General features: G+C 46.1%; 5 protein-coding genes across 6 annotated transcripts in view; 2 read left to right on the forward strand and 3 right to left on the reverse strand.

The window, feature by feature from the left end:
* Nucleotides 1-9,751, reverse strand: part of LOC126575167 (allatotropins-like) — a 17,771-nt gene extending 8,020 nt beyond the window's left edge. The window contains exons 1-2 of one of the 2 annotated variants that reach the window (XM_050235728.1): nucleotides 9,616-9,751; nucleotides 7,837-8,046 (exon numbers count right to left, since the gene is read on the reverse strand). In XM_050235728.1, the coding sequence (XP_050091685.1) occupies nucleotides 7,837-7,842 (6 nt within the window). In that variant the 5' untranslated portion in view covers nucleotides 7,843-8,046; nucleotides 9,616-9,751. Of the gene's footprint in view, nucleotides 1-7,836; nucleotides 8,047-9,581 lie in introns of both variants that reach the window. The other variant, XM_050235727.1, reaches the window with a different exon arrangement.
* Nucleotides 9,752-14,828: 5,077 nt separating this feature from the next.
* On the forward strand, nucleotides 14,829-16,150 carry LOC126574320 (phenoloxidase-activating factor 2-like). The gene is made up of 3 exons (XM_050234452.1): nucleotides 14,829-14,900; nucleotides 15,155-15,544; nucleotides 15,596-16,150. The coding sequence occupies exons 1-3, from the start codon at nucleotides 14,829-14,831 to the stop codon at nucleotides 16,148-16,150; spliced, it is 1,017 nt and encodes a 338-aa protein (XP_050090409.1).
* A 173-nt stretch (nucleotides 16,151-16,323) lies between these two features.
* On the reverse strand, nucleotides 16,324-17,455 carry LOC126577221 (dimethyladenosine transferase 1, mitochondrial). Its single transcript, XM_050238683.1, has one exon. It carries the CDS (start codon nucleotides 17,453-17,455, stop codon nucleotides 16,397-16,399), a length of 1,059 nt encoding a protein of 352 aa, XP_050094640.1. The 3' UTR covers nucleotides 16,324-16,396.
* A 191-nt stretch (nucleotides 17,456-17,646) lies between these two features.
* Nucleotides 17,647-17,928, reverse strand: LOC126577222 (cytochrome c oxidase assembly factor 3, mitochondrial). Its single transcript, XM_050238684.1, has one exon. The coding sequence runs from the start codon at nucleotides 17,926-17,928 to the stop codon at nucleotides 17,647-17,649; it is 282 nt and encodes a 93-aa protein (XP_050094641.1).
* Nucleotides 17,929-18,328: 400 nt separating this feature from the next.
* The window catches only part of LOC126577209 (F-box only protein 25), a 12,620-nt gene continuing 3,448 nt past the window's right edge, over nucleotides 18,329-27,500 (forward strand). The window contains exons 1-2 of the mRNA XM_050238667.1: nucleotides 18,329-18,475; nucleotides 19,527-20,365. Coding sequence (XP_050094624.1) covers nucleotides 20,262-20,365 — 104 coding nt within the window. The 5' untranslated portion in view covers nucleotides 18,329-18,475; nucleotides 19,527-20,261. The remainder of the gene's footprint in view (nucleotides 18,476-19,526; nucleotides 20,366-27,500) is intronic.

The following is a 27,500-nucleotide window of genomic DNA, read 5'->3' on the forward strand; positions in this document are numbered from 1 at the left end:
CCACGCCAAGCCACAGGTATTTATGGTGCAGCAAACACCGTCACAATCCGCTCCGCCATCCGAGTATGATGCTCAGTGCTTGCAGGCAGTGCTGGCTTTGTTTGTTTATGTTTCGCTCAAGCTACAACTCAAGTAGCTCAAGTGACAGTAACATATGTACGGCAGAGCTGTTTCCGTCGACAATCGCAACTTAGCGAACTCTTTTGGACGATTGGTAGAAGCGACATGCCGCTGATTGGCTGCAAAGCAATCCATTCGCATTCCAAGAACTATTCACACAATTTACCGCCAATCTCATGCGACGGTAAACGATGTGACGTCCAGAAACGTATTCCCCAGCGCGCCAGGGACACAAGGTCAGCTCGAGCATCGCGCACGCGATGAAATGAGCCGTGAAATGGCACTTTCACTATGGAATGCTGCCACTGCCGCCCATCCTAATCATCCGGCGATTCTTTCCACTTTGCATTCACCAGAAAATGATTGATGATTGATTGATTCGTTGACGGCATCAGTCGCTTGGTCTAGTGGCTTTTTGGCCGGCGTTTTACAATATATCGTAGGGAGAAATTTGTACGCCGGTCTGCCACCACCCACGAGAGCGCGTTAACTTAAATCGCGGAGGTTTGTGAGGATGAGCAGAGGCGTATGCGAAATGCTGACATATTTTGGCACTGGGCCGTGCGTCTGTCGATGTGCCGGCACTGAGCCGCTAGCATGCGATCGAAAACGATTAATAAATATCGATGAGTTTCGAGTTTTTGCTGCATCAGTCGACATCGGGCAAGTAACAATGGAGTTTCATTTTGCACACGAAGCATCTCGTTTTGTCACTCGCTCTGCTGATAGCACTAAGCCGGAGTGTAAGAAGCGAAACAAATGAGGAAATTTGTAATTTCTCGCCTCGTCGCATTCCTAGCTGACGCACAAGCTTACACGGTGATGAGATTCAAGGTAATGCTGGAATGTTTGGTCTGATCCAATCCGTGATGAAATTCAATGGCTTTAGCTTGCTCCAGCTTATAAATCATATTATGTCAGAAGCAAAGTAAATCCTTTGTTGCGTCTTGTAGTCAACGCATGGCTTACTTGGCTGCACACAGACCATGGCATGGCATGAACCATTTAGCTGTAAAGCAGATCGTTCATAGTCACTTGACGCTAGATGAGAGCTAGGTATCATCGGCTACGTGTTCAAACTGAACGATGTATCTATGCTGTAAGTGGGAGAGGACACAAGAGCCTCTCCCACTTTGGCCATCCTGCAAATTGTAACGCACGCTCATTAAAGAAACGCACTTGAGTTGTTGAGAACAATTTGTTGACGGTTCCCAAGAACAAGATAATAGTCTAGAAATGTGGCCATCAAATGATCCAGCTCGAGGATCGCATCACAATTACTGAATGAATGGAAACAAATTCAAACTCCGATGCTTCTTCACAATGGAAACATGTTAACCAAACGTTAACGATGATTTATTGCAGCATTCGCAGCAGATACAGACACCACAGGGCTCATACCTCACGTTCGTGTTCATGCGTTTTGCAGAAGAACAATCGGCAACACAAGAACCAACAGCACGTAGCCCCGGCTATGTGTCTGTGCGTCTCAGCAAGGTTAATAAGCCGTCTAGCAAATAACATCTCGCTTTATGACTCGGACCCAGCACGGAGCACCGAGCTAACTGTTGCAAATAGGTGGCATCTGGCGCGGAAAGCCACCAGCATACCAAGCAATCGGTTTAAGCGCCAACCATGAACACTACTGGACCGGAGGGTTTTGCTTCATGAAAAGCAATTTCCTGCAAGTTATGCCGCCACCTGGCAGAAGAGGTTCCTACTACTGAAGTTCATAAAGTTGAACGGAAACGAGTCAATAAATAATTAGTATGACCGCTCGGACTAACTCGCCGGGTTGGAGAGAATGAAACAATTACCGATTTTTGTCGAGGTGAACATTAGCACCGTCAAACTTTGTTTGATTTAATTAGTGTTTAAAAGTCATATTCTACTAAACGGAAAATTGTGCTTTATTTTTTGTCGGCATAGTTTGCCAAAGCGACAGTCTACGCTAGGACCGTTTTATTTCATAATTGAGATAGATAGGAGTTGATAGATTCTTCGTGATGTTCTACCGCGCTGTACCCTAACGTCATTGCACCCTTTACGGTGCCTTTTTAAAATAACGCTTGGTAAATGCAGCATCAATTACCACCTTTCTACATGGTCTGTCGCAAAGTAAACAGGACTTTTTCCATTCCACTTATTGTACAGTTATTGCACTTAAAATCCCTTTGTTTCCAGAGGACCAAATGACATGAAATTTTGACCGAAAGTCTTTAAAGGATGTACCCTTCTAACAAAAATAAGCACATTATAATGGTGCCGCCAGAAATGTTGCTATTGAAAAAGTCCTGTTTACTTTGCGACAGACCATGTAATGTGAATAAACTCTACAGGTCAACCTGGACAAATTAATTCTCCATCACAAAACCATAAACATCGATTTTTATGTCATAGACTATCCAGCACCTATTTTTTTATTTTTAAAACTATTTTTAAAACCTTTTATTGTGTCTTGTAACGTTGCTTCCAACCCCTCCGATAGCACCCGATAGCAGTTCGGCTAAGTACTAAAACATCTAAATAGAATTCATTAGTTGCCGCAGCATTTGAGAAGCTTCCAAATCACACAACCTAAAACGTGATTTCTCATTTTGACACCGTACGCCACGGTGCAACGACACAATGAAATGAAAACCCCAATAGATTGCGTGTGATACAAAGAAAAGGAACCCCTTTAATTGTGTCACCCTTAGAGAACCGCACACCACGAACCTGCGTTTAGATTTAACGCCAACAACGTGAATTGGGAAATTCAATTCGATTGCAGAAAGTTCCTGTCAAATCAAGCGATACTGTAGGACGTTGACCGTGATGCCAGTTGCTGCTGTATGTTTCTAGATGATTAGAACATATCTTTGCAAAATATACATGCTGGGGCCACGGCCGTTTTGCTTTTTTTTTATCGAGTGGATCGACTCTTCGTTTTGCCATTATCTGTGTCCTTTCTCGCATCGAAGGATAATATTTTTCTTACATTTATTTGAACGTGCGGCATAGTCGCATAACGTGTTTACTGTTGCTGTTGGTGTTGGTCGTTTGTGTTTATGGAAAATTAAATTTCTGTCACAACCAAAACATCTTCTCTTCCTCCTCTAATGCTCGGCATGAACATGGACCGCATTCAAGGACCGCTCATTTTATGCCCGCGAGCGTGAAACGAATACGAGAATCATCAATCTCGTGGGCAAAACATGAATTGTAAAAAGCGGACAAAGTGGCCTAATGTTTAGATTTCACTTTCGCTGTAGAGGAATACGCCATACGGAAGAAAAACATACGCCGGCTTACGTTTAAATTGACGAAACAGTTGAATTTGTTGTTTGATTTGTCCTCGAAAGCACAATATAGCAACCGCAACCACAGGAGTTCCCTAAAGCAGCTAGCTTTTGCTAGCTAGTTATGCTTGCTTTTGGTGTTTGAAAGCTTAAGCTACATTTTTTAAATAAAACTGATGTGGTTGTTACGCAGAAAATAGCGATAAAATGTATCAGAATGTACATTGCGTACGTGTCTATTAATCCCATTTCTGCGTAGATCACGGTAAATGACATTGGCGTAGCTAAGAATAGGATTTTCCGTTTCGCAATTGTTCTTGCCAATTGGCCTAGCCACACTTTTGCCGGTTCTTTGTGGCACTGAGAGCGTGTAGGTGGCCGCGACCGTGAATTCAAACATATTCGAAACCAACAAAAGCGCCACCAACAACGCACCTACGCATCTAGTGCCGGTAACCAACGTTGCGGTCGATGGAACTGAAACCATTGTAACAGCAGAACGTTCAAGGTGAAACGCAAATGGCGCAACAGGTGTGGCTTCCGTTGCGGGGCGTTCTAAGCGGGAACAATCCAAAAACGGAACTGCTTGCTTTTGAAAATAGAATTAAAAGAAACCGATGATATAGAGACACACTTTTGCGGGAGTTGATCATTGGATTACAAGAAAGGTGGCCGGCTAGCATATGGATTTATAAATAATGCAAAACGTTTACTAGAAAGAGCTTCTTTTTTCATTACCATGCTGGTACTTCTTGACAGCCCAGGCAGTTAATTACAATATTAACGCTCTTTGTGTCCTCTCCAAACAGAAAACGAATTGGGACTTGTAAAGAGGTACCTGAAAGATGCTCAAAATGAAACACCCAAAAATGAATACTGATTCTCATAACATAGTCCCTGTTAAAGGGCAAGCTTCTAAAGGTTCTCCCAGTTCAGTGACTTCATCACCTAATGAAATGATTGTTTCACTGGCCCTATCCATTTGTTAATAACATTTCGCGGGCCACCATTACAACGCTTCAACCAACGCAATCCATCCAACATTCAACTCGATGTTAATTCGATGATGCTGTGCAAACCATCAAATTCCGCGCTGATTGCCGGTTAATTGATTGAACGCGCTCATAGTCACAGGAGCGCGTCCGCTTCAAATTTGATTACAGAACGGTTAACGCCATAACTCATAATTGGTAAATGTTGGCGAACGAGAGCCGCTCCTTCTTTGGCTCCGGCATTTGTTGGACAAGGATGGAAGGAAGCTCGCACCGCTGAGGAAGGATTCGAGTTTGAAGGATTTGGGATTAAGTTTACACCGCACAGTAATTCCGCCACCCAGACACAGTGTAGCACAGGAAGTTTCTGTTAATTAAGGAATAATGAAGGTGGAAAGGGATGTTACAGTTAGGAGCATAAGTTACCTCGAATAGCCATCCCCAAGAATTCCTCGAATAGCCATCCCAGGCCGAGGATTTTGATTAAACCACACGATCGACGTCGACCGGTGGCCGGTAAATCAGTTTAGGAATAACTTATGGATCGTTCTTCCTCTCGTTGTAGCTTATAGCTCAGGAGAATAGTACTCGCTCTCACCGATGATGAATAATCATTTCAACACCCAGTCCCAGCGGCACTTACGGTGGCTCAGATACTACACAGATAATTACTTTATGGTGAGACACACCCATTATCTTGTGTGACCGAACTGAAGCACCTCATCAGCAGCTCGTGAAGGTTCAAACACCGGCACTCATTAGCAAACGTCTCACTACAAGGACAGCGACAATCCCCTAGACAGCAGGAAGCAACAATAAATCTTTTCCTTGTCGACCACTCGTGCCCGGGGATCCCGCTCTTGAACTGTACCGCAACAGGCTGACCAGCATTTACGGCAAATCACCTTCGTTTCCCCGTGGCCTACGAACCTGGAAGATGCGGGATGGGAAAGGATGATGGGTTGGAAAAAGGGATGATACATTCGGTTTAAATACCCCCGCCATCCAACTCCGGACGCCCGGACGCCACCACAAAACACAATAGATCACAAATGGGGTGTCCGGGGACAGGATTTCCGATACAGGGACAACATCCAGTGGAGTCGGCTGTTGGCGCACTGTTTGCCATGAATGTAAGCCACCATTCCTCCCTTCAGCTCACCCGTTACGCTACGATAACTTCTCGAAAACCCCTCCCTCCCGGCTGCTGGTGATGGCCATTTGCGCCATTTCGGTATTAACTCCTCTTTGCTACTTCGCCTCTTCGCCAGCACCTAGGCCAGCAAGAGAAATACACACAAATAGGACAGCGCACTGGGCACCCGGTGTGGTTTTCCGTGGCGTTCAGGCCAAAGGCAAAGGTCACGAGTGAAAGTTCAAGAATGAACTTCGAGCGCACGGCCACCGCCGCGTAACAAATCCTCCCGGATTACCACGGTAGCTTTCCCGGACTTTTCGAAGGCCGGATAAATTTAAAACAATTGCTATATCATTGCGAACGGGAAGGATGGTAGCGTGTTTTGTTGATAAGTGTGACGTAGCTGGGGAGTATTTAATTTAGAGCTTCTGAGTATCTCGTAGTATTTTTTAGGATTCATTTGGTATTTCCTAAAACTGACTGAGTGTCTCAGTATAAAGGGGAGATAGTCAAGATCGATTCAATTTCCGATTTGTTCTCAACGTAGCTCATATCACGCTCGAGAGTAGTTTGTCAACAACTGAAGCGTTTCATTCCGAAGGATTAGCCGCAACGCATCTAGTGCAGCCGGTTATAATCGTTTCGCACCGGTGGTTGTTCCCCTACGTTTGGCCGTTAGGGCTTTGCTATTAACTGCCTGCGTTCGAATGCTCATTCGCACTGCAACTATTTTGATCCACTATTTTGACAAACAACGACGCCAAAACTGAAGAACAACTTTTCTGCATCCCACATTTTGTGCAAAAGTTCGGCTACAGTCGCTGCATTTGCTGTGGGCCATAACTTTTCTGGTGATCACTGTTTACTTTGACGTTGTCGCGACAGGAGCTTGCAGAGACCATCACAGTGCGAGCAGAGAGGAATCATTTCACTTTAAACAAAACAAATCCTTGCGGCGAAGAGCAACCAAAGCATGGCGCGAAGTTGCGAAGCGCGATTCATCCTCGAAATCGGCAAACTTAATTCCCGTCCATAGCATGCTCCGCACCTCGCCGGCCACAGCAAACAGATGATTCCACTTACTTGGAATCGGAAAGTTGCCGAAGCAACAAATGGTCGCCGCGTGCATCGTTCGTTCCGTTCTCGCGTATTCACGGTGGCCGCGTGCGTTCCAGCCATCCCATGGCGCCTTGTTGGTGTTTGTTCTGTTGTTTCTTCGGAGGAAACGGTTTCTTCTTTTCGATTCGAAACGGAATGGCATTATCTTTATAATTTAATAATGGCATCGCTCGGCGAGTGCACTATAACGGTGCCGCTAAATAGCGAGGCGCGGTCGGAATCGAATGCGTAACGTGAACAGTCATGGCCAGCACTCCCGCGCTACAGTGTGTAGCACATTCCTTCTCGAGTAGCTTCAAAAGGGAGAATACAGAACATCTTGACTCGTGATTCACGAGCAAAAACTTTCCATACACGACTTTCAGTGCAACGTTGTTGGAGGGAAAGAATGTTTGATATTTAATTCATTTAAAATCCAGCGCAACTGTTGTAAGGGCAAACAGGGAGTTGTTGGAGTTAATCTCATCGAAAGTATCCAGCGTAATAGAATATTCATAAATCTGTTTCCCCTCGTGGCCTGACTTGTGGACAATTATTCCTTCGACATTCAATAGCAGCTGCAGCTAATAAATTGACACAGAACAACATTTCAATAAACAAGCAGCTCTTCAAATCATCTACCTAGATAGCTCAACCCCCGTAACGGTGCTGCTTTTGTGTAGTTGATAAAGAAAAAATGATTGAGCACCAACCGTGCAGCATGATGTTTGTTGAAATGGGGAACTGAGTAAACACTAGGCGTGAATGAACAGCTACGCCACGGTGCGTCAGTTCAAATGAAATCACAATCACTAGATAAGCTACCGTCACTCGCAAGCCGGAACATCGAGGATGGATTGCAGACTGGCCATCGAGCGTTATCTCTGAGATTCGTTTCCATTCCAATTAGGTGAACGAGAAACCAGAGTGCAAACAGACGCCAGGCCACGGTAGGGTGTAGGCCATTCAGATCCTTAGTGCAATCAGCAGCAATCCTCTGTATTCCTTTTCTTATGCTATCTTTAATCACTCGCTGTCCGTGGACCGTGAACACAGTGCGTCGGTGGACTGAAAGCCAGAATCAATCGACTGTCTCGAGTTCATGTTCATCCTTTTATATTCCTCGTACACACCGGATATTCATCATTCCATACTGCCTTATCTATAGCCTGCATCATAAATCAGAACAGCTACCATTGCAACTTACCTCCATGTTCTGCGTGCCCTGGCGCAACAGTTTGTGCGTAATCCGGAATCACGCCAACGGTCGAAACGAAAGCTGCAACTACGAAACTGGAACCGGAACTGCACCGACCGACTCGCTCGTCTGTTCGCGTGGTGGAAATTTATGTCCTGTTTTGTGTGGGTGTCCGTTGATCAATCGCTGCTTCTTTTCTTTTCGGCGTTTCTGTGAGTGCTAGAATTGAGCGAACGTTGTTAGAGGGATCGTTCCACTGGGAATAAACCGGAAACACGGCCACGCAGGATCACTAGATCGTCACTGAGGCCGGAGCCAGGGAGTTTGTGTTTTTTTTTTGTTCGATTCGGTTCATAATTAATGCGTTCGTCAGTTGTTTCGTGGGAGCGGGGGACGGAGTGATAACTATTCCAATAACAACACATCGATGTCAACGATAGGTAGTGGCATTTTTGGTTCTATGTCGAGTGAGCAATCCGTGATGGAGTTCATCACCTCGTAGCTTAATGGGGAGGCCATTCATTGGGGAATATATGACAAATTGCTTCGCTAAGGATCCATCATGAGTGAATGCAAGCGCTCTAGTCCTGTGGAACATCGTCGTGTTCTAGGGTGCTGCGTTTCAAGCCATTCCATCACAGCAAGTGGCGCCATTATTATGCATTATACAAGAGAAAAAAGCAGGAAGCTGAAGGTGTGCAGGATGCCACTGCATGTCACAAAAGCGGCTAGCCTGCTCACTTCCTGCAATCATACATGCAAATCGTTGCTCCATCAGCACGATCATCCGTTGTGGAGGAAGAAAGAGCACTGCCCTACAGGCGGGGACCGCTTTGAGCAACACTATCCATTATCCTTCCATTCTGTTTGCATTCCCTCTCTCCATCGCCCCAACGGAAGGTAACGGTTTGCTCGGTTGCTCATGCGATGCGATTCTTCAAACGCGAGAAGCATTGAAATCTCAACAACATGAAAGTAAAGACGGGACTTCGGATCTAATGGAAAAGACAATTGACAACGGCCCGGCGCGAGGGGTCGAGTATGTGGACCGTTTTAGGCCACAATAGTCACTCAAGCGGTCCATCATCAAGAAAATGGATGCACTCATGCTCGGCGACGAAAGGGCGAAGGTTGCGAGTACGAAGGACCACGAATGGCCATGACTTTGAGACATATTTCTTATGCTTATATGCGTCACATTACGCTCATCAGAGTCCGCGTACTGCGTATGGAAATGACAACCTCTGTGGGTATCTTTGCGAGCGTCCTGGGCGTTCCGTTCTTTGAAATCCATTCTGCCCACCCTCCTTTTGTTCTTTTCATGTGCTTTCAATCTATTAACTTTTGCATGTGTGTGCGTGCGTGCCTGCGCGTGTTTTAGGTTAGATTACCGTGGTCCAATGCTGTGATGCGTGATAGGTATTTTTGAACCCCACAAAAAGGTTTGGTTTTATTATTTTTTTAAATGTAATATGAAACCCCGTTACACCCGGGGTGGGAGGAAATTTGTAGGAGCAAACAGCACGCCCTTGCGCTCCCCTACATTAGCAACCTTTCCGGGTAATTTCCTAGAAACTTTTACGCGTGAAAACATGCACCATGGTCTATTAAACCGTGGGCCTTCCCCACCGGTAATGGCACTAGTTGCACGGAAAATGGAATGGATTTTCGGAAAACTTTCGAACGATCATCGCCAACACTAGCGTTCTAATGTTTTGCTATTGCTTTTCACTGTTCGTATAGTACGCACTCACTTGGCAAACAATTTCACAAAACACAAAACTCAACTGGAAAATCGGGCGCACAAGTTTCGCTTTCCTTTGGGGCTCGTCCGTTATCCGAGACCAGCCGTAGACGAGTGTTACACCGTCGTGAAGATCACTTCCTTTTATTGCTGCCGCCGATGGTGCTGCTTGTGCTCGCCGCAGACGTTACGCACACCGGAAGGCGTGGGTTGCCCCCGAAATCCCGTGCTCGCTGCATGCCGTGCTCGAAAGGTGGTTGGTTGGTTTGAATTTCATCGCATCCTGCCATCGTTAGATGAACTGTGTGTTCATTTCGAAGGATCGCAGGGAGGGGGGTTGCTAGGTTCACTCACTATAGGCCAACTTCGTGTGCCACGTGCGTGTGGGAACGGGAATTTGAACTTTCGAACAACGTGGCACCTTCGTTGGGTACCGTTGGAACCTTCTATGCATGAGATGAGGCCAAAGATGCTGCGGGCCATTTTATGTACGCTACCAGCGGTATTCTCTTAACTACTGTTAACGTAGAAACAATTGTGGCATTGTGTTATGGACTCTCCGTTATCGTCCCTCGGCAGCATAATGATGTGAGGTGAATTGTAATAACTTGTCGCGATGAGCCCATCCGTAGCGTAGAGCTGCAATAATGTCATCCCAAATTTGCATAAAATATGCGAAAGTTCTTGAGATTCGCGATGCGGTGCGCCATCGATGTCAGATACGTTGCCAATGGAAACGGCAACGGCGGAATATTCGACCTCCATCGAATGCGTTAGCGCTTTGGTTCATCGAAAAGGATTCAGGCAATTGTTACGTGGCACATCTGCGATTCTCAGCGGTACCACGAAGCCGGGAAGCCTCGCAATGGAATCGAAGATGAATTCCGATATTATCATTTATGCCCGAAAGGCACAAACAATAGCCAACGGGGTGTTGTAGGTGCGATAAGGTATCAGCGTTCGCATAAACAATAAGCAAACACAGTGCGACGGATCGAACGATGTGAAGTGTTTTTGTGTTCGATTCGAGCTCAATCCCATCATAGGCCACTGTCTCCGTTCCCATCGCTATTGCGAATACTAAGAATTGTGGTGTCGCGGGAAAAATATGAGCGTCCCTGCACGAAGGTGGAAGTCCTACAAGTGCCTGGAGGAGGGAAAACACTGTGCTGGAAACTTTGCAACGTTACCGCCATCGTTTGCCTGCCAGAAGGAAGAAAAGACAGAAAAACAATACACAAAACAACGCATAACGGCGATGAGAGCCATGTTTTTTGGTCATAGCAATGTTTCGACGCAGATTTCACCGAGGACCGAGAATAGTTCAGGGGCTCCCGATTGGAATATTCAGCAATCAGCATGGATCGTAAGGATCCAACTCCGTTTTTTTGCAACACGCGTGTGCTGTTTGGTTGCCCTCCAGGTAGACCACACTGTGGTTTGTTATTTTTGAATTTTCAATCGCAACCAAAGCACGTGAGCGTATCAACCACGCTGCACAGAATGGGCGCAATACCCGCGAGGCTATCGTGACGTCACGCGGTACACGCATACACCCCGTTCATTCTTGGTTTCGGTTGGCTATTCGTCCTCTAGGTCCACTACGCGGTAGTCGCCCTATCGGGATGAGTGAGAAGAACGAAGATTACAACTCAGCACTAGCTCGCCGAACGAAGGCTTCGTGATCGACGGGAACAACGAGTTCACTCCCGTTTTGGTCGAACGTCCTCGTGGTCTCATAATTCGCGCGGATTCAAACCAAACCAACCAACCAGCAAATGCAGGCCTTTTGCAACAAGTTTCCCCGAACACTGCGAGCGAGTTAATTAATAACCGAGCATTAATCAGTTCACCAACAAGATAATCCCGAACAGCCTCGAGCAGTAGCGGCAGCAGCAGTAGAAGTCGAGAAAAGAATAGGGAAAACGGAATGTACCCGATGGTGGTGGCACCTGTGAACGTCTGGCACAGCTTGCCGGTACGTGCGAGAAGATCACAAACATGCAATTAACATACATTCGTGACGGAGTTACCATTAACGGTGAAGGCCGGACCGTTCCAGAGAAGCAACCGGAAACTTGGCACTGTTTTGACGGAGCGGGAAACTCCCTGGTATTGTTAATCTTTCTGGCAAAGACAATAGATTATTGACAGAAAGGTTATGAGGCACAGCGCAAAAGGATTATCGTCGCGGCCACAGGGAATTAACAGGCCGGTGACGTTTGACATACCGTTTATTAGATGTCCCCGTTGGGCTTTAATTGTCATGCTTTGATTTAATGAAGAAAGTTTTGTGTAAACCATTTGTGGTAGTGCTTTCACTATATTGGTTTAGTGGTGAATGGCGAATATTTTTCTAAAACTTGTCTAAATTCGAATCTGAAATGGATTTCACTTTCAGACCATTTACCAACCGTGCACCCTTAACAGACAGGAAGTTACGAACAGTCCTCGCATCTCGGAGTGACACCGATAGAAAATGTATTTACGTTCAGATACGAACGAGACTTTTTAATCGTCTTAGCATTTCATAAAGCCACATTGATAACTGATAGTGTGCGTTTGATGCATAAAGAACGTAAGGAGCATGAGTTTTCTATTGAGTGGCGGAAAGATCTATTCACGAAGCGCTTTCTATGTAACTTTCTATCTGTCTGCTAGAGAACATACCAGTCAATTTCTGCTTGCATCTGGTTGGTTGCATTAAGTATGGCTAACTCTTTTGAAGCCTCTACCTCTTTTGAAGCCTCGAACTCCACCAGAACTACTTTACTGTTCAAGCAGATCATGACGCTTTCCCGTAACATTAGTTTAAAGGACTAGGTTTATGACTCATAACGTTGAAAATGTTGACTATGATAGTAAGCGTTTGAATAAAATTGGCAAACGTTTGTAAATTATGTTGCAGTTTGGTTGTGAAAATGACAAATTGTGTAACCAGACCTTGGTCGTTACTTCCAAACTAACGAGTATTGTAGTTTCTGCTAATTTTAGCTTTTCGATTAGATGCAAAAGTCTCATCCCGTGGCTGAGTATGATGAGTACGCCCGCTTTATGGTTCAACGTTGCAAGCCATTGTCAAGATTACTTACGTTATTAGGTCGAACCGTATTCATTAGCACTCGGATGGCGCCATCACACGCAACACACGCAGAGTTGGTAGTGTGTCGAGGATGTAGGAGACAGAGGGAGAGAGAGAGAGTGGCCACTACTTCCCATTCGAGGCTGGGATAAAATCTGTGGAGCTTCCCAGACAAGCACATCCTCCGTTCAGTGTCGACAAAGTCCCTCACTATCCTTCCTATCGTTGGTATAGCAACACGCGACATGAGATGAAAAAAACGGGTGCCAGATGAATACAAAAAAAGAAACTGTATACCCCATACGTACATCCGGTGTGAATAAATCTCGCCCATACATGACAGCGAAAGGCCATTTCAATTCGCTTTCGTAGCTTGCTGGCCTATAGCAGTTCGTGCGCTCGGACTCGGCGAAGCGAACCTTTTCCAAGAAGCTCGACACTCGGCTCGCATTGTTACCAGCAACACGTGGATCGGGCGGAAAGGGAATCGGTGGGAATGCATTTCGCCGGGGATGCAAATGAGTAAAGCTGCTTTTAGTTTTTAGTTGTCTACTAAAATGAAACCCCCTCTCCCTCCCCCCCCCCCCCCCCTCTCGACGTTCATTTGGGGCCAACTTGCTAATGCAACGCGAGCAAGTTAACTAAGTGGACAAAGTCACCAAGCGGGCTTCGCTAGGGTTGCAGGAAATGCGGGGTGTCTTTTTGTCTTTTCCACGCTGTTGTCTCTCACGGGAGCATGAATCTTCGCAAGTGATCTAGTTTTTGTTTTGCGAAGGACCTTTTTCTTCTACGTAGTTGACCGTTAATAGACGCTCTAGTTCAAACTTTAGCCCCGGAAAACAGTTTTTGTTGAGGGAAGGTAAGGTTTTATCTCTTCAAGAAACTGCTTGTGGCACTTTATTAATTCGACGAAGCCAACTGAACCCCGTAAACTAGGTACCGGTAGCTAAATTCGGGAATGTATAAATACAACCCCTAAAACAGATGAACCATATCTAATAAAATGGAAACAAATGTGCATCAATTTATGTTAATAAAGTGAGACGCATATTTGGCCAAATCACCACCCCGGAACGGATTTGCTGTGGCATGCAATCGCGATGCACAGGAGCAGGCGTTCCGGTTGAAGAACATATCCATCATATGACATTGAGTGGTATGCCATGTTTTGCTATGCGTACCCTTGCATCGGGTTAAGCGGGTACCAAGGTTCGCGTGTACAGAGAGAATAGAAAAAATAGCTCCCGTTTTGTCTTAATACAAAGCGTGGGGCCTTACGTTCGCGTTGTAAATATTTCATGACACTACATGATGACAACCGTGACAACGATTCCTCACGGATGTAGATTTTTGCATATATTTTTGGTTCACGCGTGGCAATATGTTTCTGCGGGATTACATCAAATACATCGTTCATATTTCTTCATAATTCCGTTAGAAATAGTGCTGTTGGGATTTGAATATGTTGATTCAAGGATAAAAGGAGTGACTAGTAGTCGATATTATTATACATTTCGTTTAAAAAAAACTAACAAACAATTTTTTAAAGATAACATTTTGATTTTCTTTTGCGATGCTCTGCTTTTATAATTGTTATATTTTTTCTTGGGAAACTTCTTTAATAATAAGGCTGACATCGATGAAATGCTATGTTCCATCCGGTTTCTTAAGTAAATTCAAGAGGCTTACTTTCGGTTTTCATTATTGGTTTAGACAACATCATCATTTACCTCATGGATCATAGCGTAATAGAAAATTCCAAAATGAAATGATGTAGCTCCGTTGCCGAAACCGGATGATGGAGGCGCCAGGTATCCGGTACTTTCAGAGGTTTATAAAAGAAATTTAAACTCCAAAATTTAGGAAAAGAAGCTATTAAACACCAATTGCATCATGTTTACACAAGTATCATACTATTGCGTTTGAACAGTAGGGTCATTATCAGTTGACTCCGCCAGATGGAAGATAACGCGCGGTATGAGACAGAACGGGACTGACCGAATCCATCAATCAGCATAAATTTTCAAACAGAGCTACAGGCATTGGATTGGGTATTCCCTGACCGTTGAAAGAAATTAAGATTATGCGTTATCATCTCCGAAATTGTCATCAACCGGGTGCTGCCTACGACACTGCCATTCAATCATCAGTTGAGCTGTTGAGTGGATGTGAATAATGTGTTCCGTGCTGTTCGTGTCACTCTTTGCCGCGGTTTTCTTGGCTCAGGTCGATGGAGGTGGACATCAGGTAATACCGAACCGGTGAACCAGATGTGTGAGAATGTGGTAAAGAAATATTTAATTTATTTCATTTTTGTACTACGCATGCATTGGCTATCATCACGGATTGTTCAGACACTAAAAGAGTGCAGAAATGGTACCAGTCTTTGTGTTGAATCTGTCCATTGCAACATCCAAAATATCCCCGATCTTGCGGACGCATGTACGGTGGATAAAGGAGTTTGCTGCCCAAAAGGCTCTGTCGTTATTCCTTTCGAGAAGTCATTAGAAATCATTTCATCAACATCGACGAATAATACATCAATTGCTAATGATACTAAGGCCGACGAATCATCATCATCGGCAAATAATAATGAAGAGAATTTGTCAACTTCGCCATCCATCGATAAACCATTACCTGCTGCCAGCGAGATTGGCTGTGGTCAAAGATCAAAAGATAGATGGGAAACGAAGGAATTGACGGGAGGGCTGGAGGATCGAGCAGAATACGGCGAGATACCCTGGATGGTAGCCATATTCCAGATGCCTTTTAATGACTATGGTCCACCCTTCCTCCAGCACTGTTGCAATGGAGCATTGATCAGCGAACGAGCCGTACTGACTACGGCATACTGCCTAGAAAGCTATGGGGGAAGGGCCGATCGATTGCTGGCAAGACTTGGCGATTGAGATCTTCATACAGCCACCGAACCGATTCCACAGAAGGACGTGCGAGTGCGCGTAGGCCACACTCATCCAGATTATAGTGACTTCTCGCTGATCAACAACATTGCTGTGCTGGAGCTGGCCAACGCTGTGCAGTACGGACCCACCATTCAACCAGTGTGTCTACCAGAGAAAAACTTCACGATCGGTTACCAGGAAAACTTTATCTTCTCCGGATGGGGTGAAACAGTTAAAGCCACAAAGCCAACAAAAGGACACAACTTGCTTAAAAAAGTTATACTACGTAATACTGAGTGGGCCGTTTGCAAGGAAGAGATTGCACCGTATGATCCATCGCATCGTATCAACCTCCACAATAGCCTCGTTTGTGCCACTAGGCAACATGAAGAAATACCATGCCGGGAGGATACGGGAGCACCGGTAGTGGCGGAAGTGCCGAATTCCGAGGACAGATACTATTTGCATGGATTAGTCTCGTGGGGATACCATTGTCGGCAAAAAAATCGTACATCTGCGGCCCTGACCAATGTGCGACTTTTCCGTGAGTGGATCGACTCAACTCTCACCCAGATTGCGGTTGAAGCAACATGAGCAAAGTGTTACTTTCTACTCAGAATATCATTTTTTAAATGTAAATTCTATGCTCGATGGTTCCTTATTTGGATGGCCTAAAAGAGCGTCTACCGTTACCTTGTTAATTATACTGTTGCCATAGTTATCTATCGAAATGGGCTTTAGGTTACTTCATGAAACCAGCAAGTATGTAAGGTTGAAAACTAGAAACTTTATTACTATTCACAATAAACGAACCGTAAGTTCACTCAGATGCCATACCTATTAAACATCAATTTCTGAACCATCTTCAGTAGCGGCCTCTCGCGCCACCTTACTTTTCGCCGCTCGATAATCATAACCACGGATTTCCGGATGCCGTTGCGATAGCTCATCGTACGTCTCTACAATCCGCAAACACTCGTCCACCGACAGCTGGAACGATCGTGACAACGGATCAACGGATGACTTCCGGAAGGTAAGGTCCGTCAGCTCGTCCCGCACCGTCGGCGGGTACAGATTGGAGACACCGCGCCGGCAGTACTTTTGCCGCATGGAAAAGATGTGCCGGATCACCTTCTCGACCGTATCGAAGTGCACTTGCGTCAGTGGTGTTTGCAGTGGAACGATCGTAACAACACCGACGTCGACCTCTGGCTTCGGGACGAATGCACGACCCGAAATCATGAACCGCAGGTCCGGTTTGCTCCAAATCTGATTCATCACGGACAGGCGGCACCGTTGATCGGATAGAATCGGTGCTACGATCCTTTCGGCTACCTCCTTCTGGAACGTGAGCGTCAAACTTGCGCGCCCATAGTGCCAAGCGCCAGTCCGGAGGCTCATATCGCGCAGCCAGTTGATCAGCAGTCGGGTGGAGATGGCAAACGGTAGATTCCCGATAAGATGCACCGGAGCCGGTACCGGATCCATCCAATCGTGAGGCTCACAGTCCGGAAAAGCACCCTCGATCCGATAGTCCAGTATGTCGCCCCGTACGATGTCCATGCGCATGAACGGTTGCGATACTTCGGCCAGCATCTCCATCGTTGGCATAAAGCGACGATCCTTCTCCACCACTACCAGATGGCGTGGATGCTGCCGTATGATCGAGCGTGTAATGCCTCCCGGACCCGGCCCCACCTCCAGCACGTGGTGGTCACGGATCTTTCCGGCCGCGCGCACAATCTTATCCGTCAACCGTTCGTCCATCAGGAAGTTCTGTGATAGCTGCTTGATGGCTCGCAGCTGGTACAGCTTCACGAGATCGCGTATCGTCGGGAGCGGTGGCAAACGGATACCGGACGAGCCCAGCGCTTTCGGTATTTTTGCTGTGGCTGACATCTTCCTCTTTTCTTATACACTAGAGACACGAAACAAATGGATTTTGGGTTGGAAAGCGTGCTGTCCGGGTTCTGCTGTAATGAAGAAAACATGCGTTTTTCTATGGGGACGGTTTGTTGTGATGATGTAAGTGAGAGAAGGCGGAGGACAACTTACCGTAGAACGAAGCGAACGACGGAATCGGCCTCTCTCTAGAGGGCCTTGTTTTCGACCTCGATTTTCACGGGCTCTTCAAAGTCGTCCAAAAACTTTTCCTGCTTCACGGAGAACATCGAGTAGAGGTAAATACCGAGCACGGTTCCGCCGAGTGCGATGCCGGTCAGTTTGTTGTTGCGCCGCTGGCGCTGTAACTTTTGCACGCGCTGCAGGTTCTGCTGTTCGATCAGTCGCATAAAGTCGGCCTCCGCCCGTTTCAGCTGGCGGCCCGGTTCGGCGATCTTGAACTCACCCTTTTCCCCCTGGCCACTGGACATTTTGCAGAGCGCGCTTCACGGAAAACCTTACTCGCCTTTACGGGATCCGATGGTGGCCAAATTTCGCAACGCAACCCGCGGTTCCTCGGGAACTGTCAAAACGGAATGATGAAATACGGTGCAACCAAGTTAATACTACCTCAATACAATTACTGAACTGCTTAACTTAATACCATTAATTGAGTAAAATCACAATAATTCAGTTACTAAAAGCGCAATAATCCAGTGTCATCCACGCGACTGTATACGCGCCGGAGTGAGATGTGCCATCACCCCACCAACAAAACGGCCTGAGTAACGGCTTTAATAAGGTCTTAGTAAGGAGGTTTACAAAGGCCGTTACTAAGGCCATTCTGTTGGTGGGGTTGCCCAACAATAACAACAACAACGCACCTGGAAGTGTTGCACGAACCACACGCAATCACGCTCGCTCGCTCGCTGGCTGGCTGGAGTGCACAATCGAATTCCCTTTCGAAAGCTGGCCAGTTCTGGGGCCATTAGTGATCAATTTGTCGTGTTGGTGTGTTTTTGCGTTGAAAACATAAAGGTGAAAACAGCTGTTTCCGTGTTTCCTGTGGATTCGTGAAGATAGTTAATGCATTTCCGTGTTTTCGGCTGTAAAATTCGACGTAGTACACCAATCGAATAGCCCGAGTTGGCGATTGTAGCGTGTGTGCGCAAGTGTTGTAACCTTTTTGCGTCGTGCTTTCCTGCGGGACCCCATTTTCCAGGAATAGGAATTTCCACCGGAGCACTACGAGCAGAGTCCATTAACCTGTGCAGAGATGGGGGATGGGGGCAAAGCGAACCGTTTCATGTCGCATGCACCCATCTCGAACCATTCCAGAACCATTTCCTATCCTCTCCACCACCCAGGCACCCCCTCTGCCTATCCACCTTCACTCTCTCTCTCTGCTCGCAGATTGCTCTCGGAGCGTGGAGTGGACACGAGCAAAAACCATAACAAAGAACACGAGCGCCTAGCGTACTAGTTTACTCCGTACCACGCACTCCAAACCCCACACAGTGCCTCCCAGAAGAAATGGTGGAGCAACGCATTCGGCAAACATTTTATCTCGACGACTTTAAATAATTCCACGGCACAGTCACAGTCAGGTGCATTTACTCGAACCGTGGCTCAGCTGAGCGATGGTACTGCACATGGGCCTTCCCCCAAATGGAGCCCAGAATAGAACTCGACGGCACGGCGTTTGGCGCATCCCCCGAAAACGCTTTCCCATTTCACCGTTCCACTAACTCGACGGGGGCTGTTATGGTGCAGGGAAATGAGGGAATGTTCTGGCGAAAAATAGAACTCGGAACGCCGTCGTCTAAATACGAGCAGCGTGGAATTTAAAGGCGAAAAAGAAATGGAATTGAATCGCGGTAGTCGTCGGTAGTGCACCAGCCGGGATGCCGACTAAATCAAAGAAGGCCAGTTACAGCTCGTACTGATGTTTCGTGGAAAAGTCATTGACTGACATTTGAACATCTCGTGCATCGTGTTGCATGCATGGCGTCCGTTGCACTTTTGGCCATCCCAAGCACCGCTGATCTGAGCTTATCGTGATCTGTCCCCCCTCCCCCTCTGATTTCAGCATAAATCGCGATTCTTGCAAGAGAAGTGCGTGTTTGCTGTTGAGTGCGCGAAGAGCATCCATTCCGTGTGTTCCTTCTGAGCAGCTCCTGTGTTTGGGAAAATGAGGTAAAAAGAAAATTAGGGAACAAAGTGCAGTGCTAGTGAACACAGAGAGTGGACGTGAAACCATCCTCCTCGATTCGTTCGTCAGTTACTGTACACTCTGGATGCTCTGGCAGATATTGGCGTTGGGGTGCTGAAGGAAGCAATTAACTGAATCACTACGCCCGTTCATTACACCGCAGCCAAACAACCTCCCAGCAGTCCACAGCACAAGTGTGCATCGTATTCCTCAGGGATCGTGCATGGTCGCGAGTGTGCCTCGCTCGGCACTGATGCACTTTGCTACTGCAGCTGCTCCCTTTTCTAAATAGAGAAAGTGCATCAAACGCAAAGTAGAGCCGTCGTCGCGGATCGCGGAATCCCGAGAGGGCAGGCAAGGAGTGGCAGTTCCCTGGCCGCAGTGCGCAATAGAAGCGCGAAAAGCGATTGTGAAAGTGAGCTCGGAACTGCTAACCCCAACGACTTTAGTCCGCGAGCGAAGGAGAGTCCAAAGCATCATCGGGTCACAGCAACCCGATTTCCATCCAGCAAACCGTAGCAACTGTCGTTGGAAACTGCGAGCGTAGTTCTCCCTTCAAGGTCTTGGCGTGCTTGGTTGGTGAACCTTCCGCGTAGTAGCAGCAACAACACCATGCCGTTCATTTCGAAGGATTGGCGTTCGCCGGGCGATTCCTGGGTGAAGACGGAGGAAGGCTGGGAAAAGCTGAAGGTACTGGAGTGTGTCAAACGGAAAAGGTGAGTGCCGAACTATCGACCGATCGTCATCCAGCAACCGGGGGTTCTCTAGGAGGGGACACATTACGTAACGGATGGATGGGGAACGGAGCGAATGCACCGGATTACCGCTAGTCTTATGTGATGATTCTATGGATAATCCCTAAATATTACGCTAAACCTCCAACGATTATGAGGTCTCCAGATTTTGCAATGATTCCCTTTGCCAAGTCGACTTGAGTTACAGCAATATTGCAATAACCTTGCTGCATAAGCGAACAATCCTATTGAAAAGGCATACCAAAAATGCCTCAAAACAGTACGTTCCAGCATGTGCAACGTGTTGAATACGCAGCAACGCAACCGGCACCGAATAGTAATCCAATTAGATTTAATCATTCATTTGGCAATGGTCACAATGTCGGCAATGAATGTCGGCAGATTGCCCTTCCGGGGCAAATACTATTAATTCCATTCGATGCTTTCTGTTCATCAATCGTATGGGGAACTACGTATTTCATTTTTGGCTAAATAAGACTTTAAGTATGCCGTTTGTTAGAAAAATATGGCTCGGCAAAACTGCGTTTCGTTTAATGCGTACTAAATTCTGCTGTAAATGTGACCCCTTTTGGTTGGTTTATTGATTGCATTGATTAGGATTGATAATGAAACGTGTAATGATCAAATGATGTGTTACTTTTGCATCGTGTGCGGATTTGCGTTGTAGCTAGAGGAGCTTATCTCAACGGAAATAGACCCTATTACACCACAAACAAAGCCTAGCAGCCGATTGCCAGATGTAATGGAATCTAACTTTGATAATAGATTACTATAGCAACCATTATTACCGCCAGATTATCCCAGAAAGGTGACATGTGTTTGTCATCGTCGCAAATATAACATCATACTGTGTAATAAACACAGATCGGAAGAAAAGGAATTAGTCATATGAATCACAAAGGTTCTTTACCTCAACAAAAAGGGTGACACTACCTTTAAAGTTCAAGTATTATCTTCCATTTAAATGGTTGAGTTCAAGCTCACCCTACCTCGTCGTGATGAGGAAAGCAATCGTGCTGGATTGAACAAAGCGCGACATACACGCGCCTGTCTGCGTCCACCAAGCAAAACACACATCAGCTGAGTTTAACGAACGCGAAATGTGTTATCTGCGATTGCGCGAGAGCACGATTAGCTCTCTCGAAAGAGAGACACAGGAGCACCATAGAAGATGCACCATAGAAAACGTAAACAAACAAGACGACATTCTGGTTCAGCATCAGCAGCAATGAAAGCTGTAAGGGAGGGGAGGTTGAGGGGTATTCTGCTAACGACACTTTCGCTCCACATAGAGTTTTGTTCGGTAAAGGTCAGCAAAAATATTTATTCACTTCCATACGGGATTGGCATAGGTTGAAACGAAGATTTTTACTAGCTCTTGAGAGGTTTAGGACAAGCAATAAATTCCGTTACAAATGTTCAAATGGGTGAGATGGTCTATGAAACCGAAAGCACCACTCCGTAACCACCGGAGACACAGACATCATTGGGGGCGCTTGTGTGGCACCGTACGGTTTATGTAACCAATCGTGTGAAACAATTATCCAACAACGTGGTGCAACTCAGTTTGGTGGTGATGGTGGTGCAGGCAGATGGCCAACGGTAATTGTCCTCTGGAGCCAACAATCACTGTTGCGGCAGCTTCCACATGGTTCAACCTTCTGGCTGCTGCTGCTGTCTGCTATGCTCTAATATGGGTTTTTAATTCAAATCGCTCGTAATGGTAGCATATGTAATTTGGAAACTATGAACTCATGAGATTGGATTGCATGGATTGTCACATGAATCTGTTTCTTTTGCAATGAATTCGCTTGTATGGGTAAAATAACTTTATTTTGTTTTTTTGTGCAGTAAGAAACTGTGACAAATTCTTTCTCCTTCAACTTCCTATATTATTTTGTGAGAATTTCATTTCAATTCTTTTTTTTTTATATCTTTTTTTTCTTTTTGCATTGACAATTTTTTGTACTAAGCTTTATGAAGTGTAAAACTTATCTAGCAAAATGAAATAACTTGCAGATAAATGAAAGAGAAATAATTCCTTGGTGGAGTGTGTTACATTGCTGCCATTCTCTAATTTAATACTTTTTCGCGTATTTTTTATCTTTGATCCCTGTTCATGATGGTTGCCACGATTAACCCTGCCAAGGTCCCTGGACATGGGCAGGATAATCACAGCGTTCCTGCTCGGCATACCAACGCAACTGCACTAAGCGACCGTAGAAATGAAACTCAGGGCACTCGTACACCGACAGTGACCCATCGGTGTTGCAGGCTAGCAGCATTCGATCGGAACACTGCGCCTCCGGATCCAGGTCTCGAGGTGTAAGAAAATTTCGCTGACAATGCCGACAGTACTGCTGCACCTGCCAATTCCCATGCTGCAGATTGGTGCGCCTCGGCTGATCGGCCGGGTAGTGATGGATGTGACGGAAGTCTTCCACAATGGTGCACATTTTTCGCTCATCGTCCCAGTGGTGCAGATAGGGACACTTGAGCAGAACCGCACGTCCGTACATGCAGCGGTAGTATAGCTCGGGACTGGTATCGTGCTCGAACGCAATATGGAACCCCAGATCGTACAACGGGCACAGAAAGTCCGGTGTTTCCGGTGAGAAACACCACTGAGATACGAAGATGGGCATTACCGGTAGCAGCACGTGGTGTCTGGTGAGACAAAATGGGTTCATCTCGTAGTAGGGCGCCTCACCACGAGTGTCTGGCGGAGGGTTGCCCCGTGTTTCCTGATTGGCCACTTGTGGCATAAGGGATTTAACGGAGAAAGGACATCTAGGCTTGATGGCTGGCTCGTCAGCAGGTCGAAGTGTGGTAGGTCGAACGTAGTCAGGCTTCGGTTCAGCGAAATCATATGAGGCTTTAGGTAAAGCATCCTTAGGAGGTTCGAATTTGCTGCCAGTATCGCCATAATCAGGAACAACAGTTGGGTTGACCTGAGACTGCGTTGATTCACTTTGCACCGTTGCGGCAGAATCATCAGCAGGAGGTGCAAAGTAGGATTGCTCGATAGGAGGTTTGTTTGGTTCTTTATATCCTTCATTACTGATAGAATCCGCCTTCTCTCCCATGTCATGTGCGTTTTGTAAAACTGGAACATCAGACTCTTCAGTATCAAGTGTTATCACTTCGATTCTTATATATTCATTCTTAGCCAACACAGTCTCAAACTTACGATTTGTTTGCTTCGTTTCATAGTTCTGGATGAGTTCTGGATTTTCAGCATTCTCTTCTTTGAGTCTCTTCTCGTCTACAACTCCTTGTGCTACACCGGGGGTGTAATTCAGGCCCGACGATTCAACTGTAGGCTCTGTGATGGGTGTTGTTTTCTTGTTTTCTTCAGGAGGAGGTTCGACTGGACCCTCCCCTTCATATTCCTGTGTCGCTTGGAGAGGATCACCTTGCGAAATAGTTCCATCATTAGCATCTTCAGGGCTTTTTGGTGGCTGTGCCGACTCCTTAATGTCAACTTCTTCTGTCGCTCCAACAGAGCTTTTCGGTGGCTCATCCTTCTCCAACGCTATCGTGGGTTCTGGTTCCGGAACATCGAAGCTGTACGGGGTCTGTTCTCCGTCCTCTGCTTCGACCACTTCGCTGGGATCATTTGAGCTTTTCGTGTCCTTCGCTACCAACTCTTTCTCGGCTCCTTCATTTGGATCGTCGTTTGGTGACAGTTCCAAATCATCTGCAAGTAACTCTACTGAGTAATCTTCGCCTAAATCGTCAGAGCTTTCTGGCTCGGTGCTTTCAGATGCTCTTGATTCATTTGACGGCTTCTCGCCCTCTTCTGTTGATGCAAATGGATGCTTTCGACATTCTCCAGCGCAACTGTCATTGGAGCTGTAGCTTGGAAAAGGATTTATTTCTGGTTCTGCACTTTGTCTTTCGATAACCTGTTCATGGTTCGCGTTATAATCAGCTGGTGTGCTGGTGGGTATGGTTTCATTGTTGGATGTTTTTTCATCAAACACTGGACTGATCGGCATCCTGGCTGTGGCACCCTCGTTTGGCTGGTCTTTGTCCGGCAATGTATCATAACCAAACGAACTTTCATTCGTTTCTTCAGTCAATGTCCCATCTTGCGGATTAGTTTTTGTCGCAAATTCAGTTGTTGCAGGTCCATCAATATTGCCCATCGGTTCATTGGGTTCATTTGTATAATCAGTTGATTGATCACGATCTTTAATTCCATCTCTGCTCCAATTAGCAGTTTCATTAGGTTGGTAGACATCCTGATTCAACTCCAAGTCTGCTGCCAGCAGATCTATCGTGGCACCATGTGTTATTATTGGCATGGAGTCATTGTCAATATCCCCCGAAAGGTAACCGTTATCATCTGCTGGGTTTTGTGAGGAATTTTGAGTTTCATCTGGCAATGGAGCTTCTTCAGGATTTCCCCAAATGTCATCTAAATCAACAGCTTGTCCGTAAGCATTTTGAACGGTTTGGAACTTTGTTAAATAATCCGAGGAAGTATTCGGGTTAGCTATTTCCCCTGCCGACTGGTCTGGACTTTGCGTTGTCGAGCCGGATGCTGTTTCCTGTGGGCCGGGAGTGCTTTTCTCTGGGATTAATTCGGAATTATCAGCATCACTCACAGCCGGAGTATCCGAGATATCGTCTAGGGGTTTACTATTCTCTTGTGAAATCGTAATTGTATCCTGTTCCCTACTGAAGCTTTCGGTTTTTGGATCGGGATCGCCTTGGGATGGATTTAAAGACGCTCTAATCTCTTCACCATCGTTTGGTATATCTTCATGAGACGATGCAGATGCACTAGTGACTGATGGTGTTTCCGTGGAATCGTCCTTTGTGGATAAAGTTGAATCGTCTACACTATTTGCCACTGTCGATTGCGCGGCACCAACATAATCTGGTTCTTCGGTAGGACTATCGGTTGTGTTCTCTGTTGTTGTCACCGTAACACCATCTTCACTGCGACACTGTGTCACCAAGCACTGTAAAAAGATGAGCGCTCCGACGATAACGATCGGTACAGCTCTACACTGTACCATATTGGCGGCCAAGTTACCAGCGACTGGTTGCAGCACTCTTAGCAAGAGTTATGATCCGATCACGATGACGGTAGCAAACGATTCCAACTAACCTTGCCACCAAGCAGACAATTTATAACCTCAAGAATTAGAACTGGTACGTGATCGTACCCCCGGGCAGTTCCCGTTGCAGATGACCGTTAAGGCACATACAGACACATGTGGTCAGCAAGCTATTAGATAAGACCGGCGCATGTGTCTCCATTCGATTGGAAAGCATGCACTGGAAAGCAATCTTACATCCACGTGCTCTCGTGCATCTCACGTGATGCTAGTAGCAACAGTAGCGATTGATTTATCGGTATTGATTTAGTTAGGTCAAGGCTTTCAATTTCCACCGCGAATTCGCGACTCGCCGGGGAGAATCGATAGAGCTAGCACAGTAATATTGTGCCACATAACCGGAACCTCTTTTTGGGCAACCAACTACTCTCCAAATCCGGCTGGCACCGTGCTGGAAGAAATTGATAGCTGTTCGGAAATAGGTCAGCTGTATATAGGTCGTGAACTGCCCGCCGCTTTCATACGCTTTACGCTGTTCCGATCGCCGGTTGATTAAAATGAAATATGTTGCATTTCTGTTATTTCTTAATGTCTTTTGTTCACACGTCAAAAGCTATAAATTAGTAACTCAATCGAAGACGATGCAGAAGGTTCAATTTTATTTAAGTAAATGACAAAACTCCAAAATATTTTTTCAATTAAGTTTTACATAAAACAAACATTTCCTCATCGCCTTTTTCAACTCCCAAAAATCCAATATCCTATGAAGTAGTCGCAATATGGAGTGTCGGTAAAGATGAAACAGCAAAAAAACCCCGACTTGTAATTTTCTACGGACCATTGTGAGCATAATTCGAGCATGCAACACGTCACCGAGATGTAGAAGCGGGCGATGCTCGGATCCTCTTTCGATACGCTTTTACTTTCCACCTCGGACCTGATACCTATTGATACCGAGGATGTTGAAGTGTTGAGAGCTGAAGTGAGAAAAACACTTCTCGATCGTTTCACTTTTCTTTGTATCCCCTCTCTGCCACCCCTCTCGATCGCAATAGTGACTGCCTCTTTTGATGGCTTCACTTTCAATCGTGACATCATCCTCACGGTGGGCGCATTTTCCTACGCATAACATCATCGAAAAAGTACTGGCTCGGATCATGCACACGACGCGGATCATGGTAGACTTTTCCTTGATCGATTTTTCGGAATGTTTGCCTCATAGGATTGCGCTGGCACGTGCCCGTGGCCATCGACGCTGATCGTCTGCTAGATTTCAGCAGAGCAGAAATCGTTAAAATTGTCCGAAAACACGTACAATGTTTTCGCTTTCCATGTTTTGGAACCCTCTCGATCGTCGGATCGTGTCGGAACGGATAGAAAAGTGTCTTACCTTGCCTCACAGAAACGGTTTTCCATTTGCTCCGAAGTGTTTATTGGCCGGATCCGGATGTAGCACGGCTTCACTGGTGGAGCTTCCATCCGTTTGATAACTATATGATTGCATGGCGCGTTGATAATGAAGATGATGAGGATGATGACCGTGGACGACCGGAAAATTTCTATCGTGCGAGCGGCACCAGTCGGCGGGGAAAGACGATGCATCAACGCCACGATAGGGTGCTTCATGCTTGGACGCACCATCGACCTTCTTCGACAGCAAATCTGCATTTTGCACCACGGAACATATCGTTTCATTTCTCGGTGCTTGTGCCTGTCGGTGGGCACTGAAACATTGTAAAGTCCAACAAGTCCAGTGTCCAGTAAAGAGATGGTTAAACTTGTAATGGGTGTTTCTTTTTCTGTAACGTGTCCACCGGTGGCTGGTATGCCATTTAACGCTTATTATATTAATGGTTTACGAGCTGTGTTGATTGATAATCGTAAACTTTCTACACCTGGCTGTGGCTTGATGGATGGATGGATGGATGGGTGTGCTCATTGTGGTTCGCATAACCGGATTAACGTTTCGACCATAGCTCTCTGTACTCTGGAGCGCTGATGATATTAAATTAGATGTTGTCCCC

The sequence above is a fragment of the Anopheles aquasalis genome, chromosome 3 (genome assembly GCF_943734665.1).
Source record: "Anopheles aquasalis chromosome 3, idAnoAquaMG_Q_19, whole genome shotgun sequence".
Taxonomy (NCBI): domain Eukaryota; kingdom Metazoa; phylum Arthropoda; class Insecta; order Diptera; family Culicidae; genus Anopheles; species Anopheles aquasalis.

Coding starts and splice junctions, on each gene's coding strand:
- LOC126577222 (XM_050238684.1), bottom strand. CDS start 17,928: ATGTCCAGTGGCCAGGGGGAAAAGGGTGAGTTCAAGATCGCCGAACCG.
- LOC126577221 (XM_050238683.1), bottom strand. CDS start 17,455: ATGTCAGCCACAGCAAAAATACCGAAAGCGCTGGGCTCGTCCGGTATC.
- LOC126574320 (XM_050234452.1), top strand. CDS start 14,829: ATGTGTTCCGTGCTGTTCGTGTCACTCTTTGCCGCGGTTTTCTTGGCT. Junction 14,901..15,154: donor TCGATGGAGGTGGACATCAG/GTAATACCGAAC, acceptor CCTTTCGAGAAG/TCATTAGAAATCATTTCATC. Junction 15,545..15,595: donor GAAGGGCCGATCGATTGCTG/GCAAGACTTGGC, acceptor CCGATTCCACAG/AAGGACGTGCGAGTGCGCGT.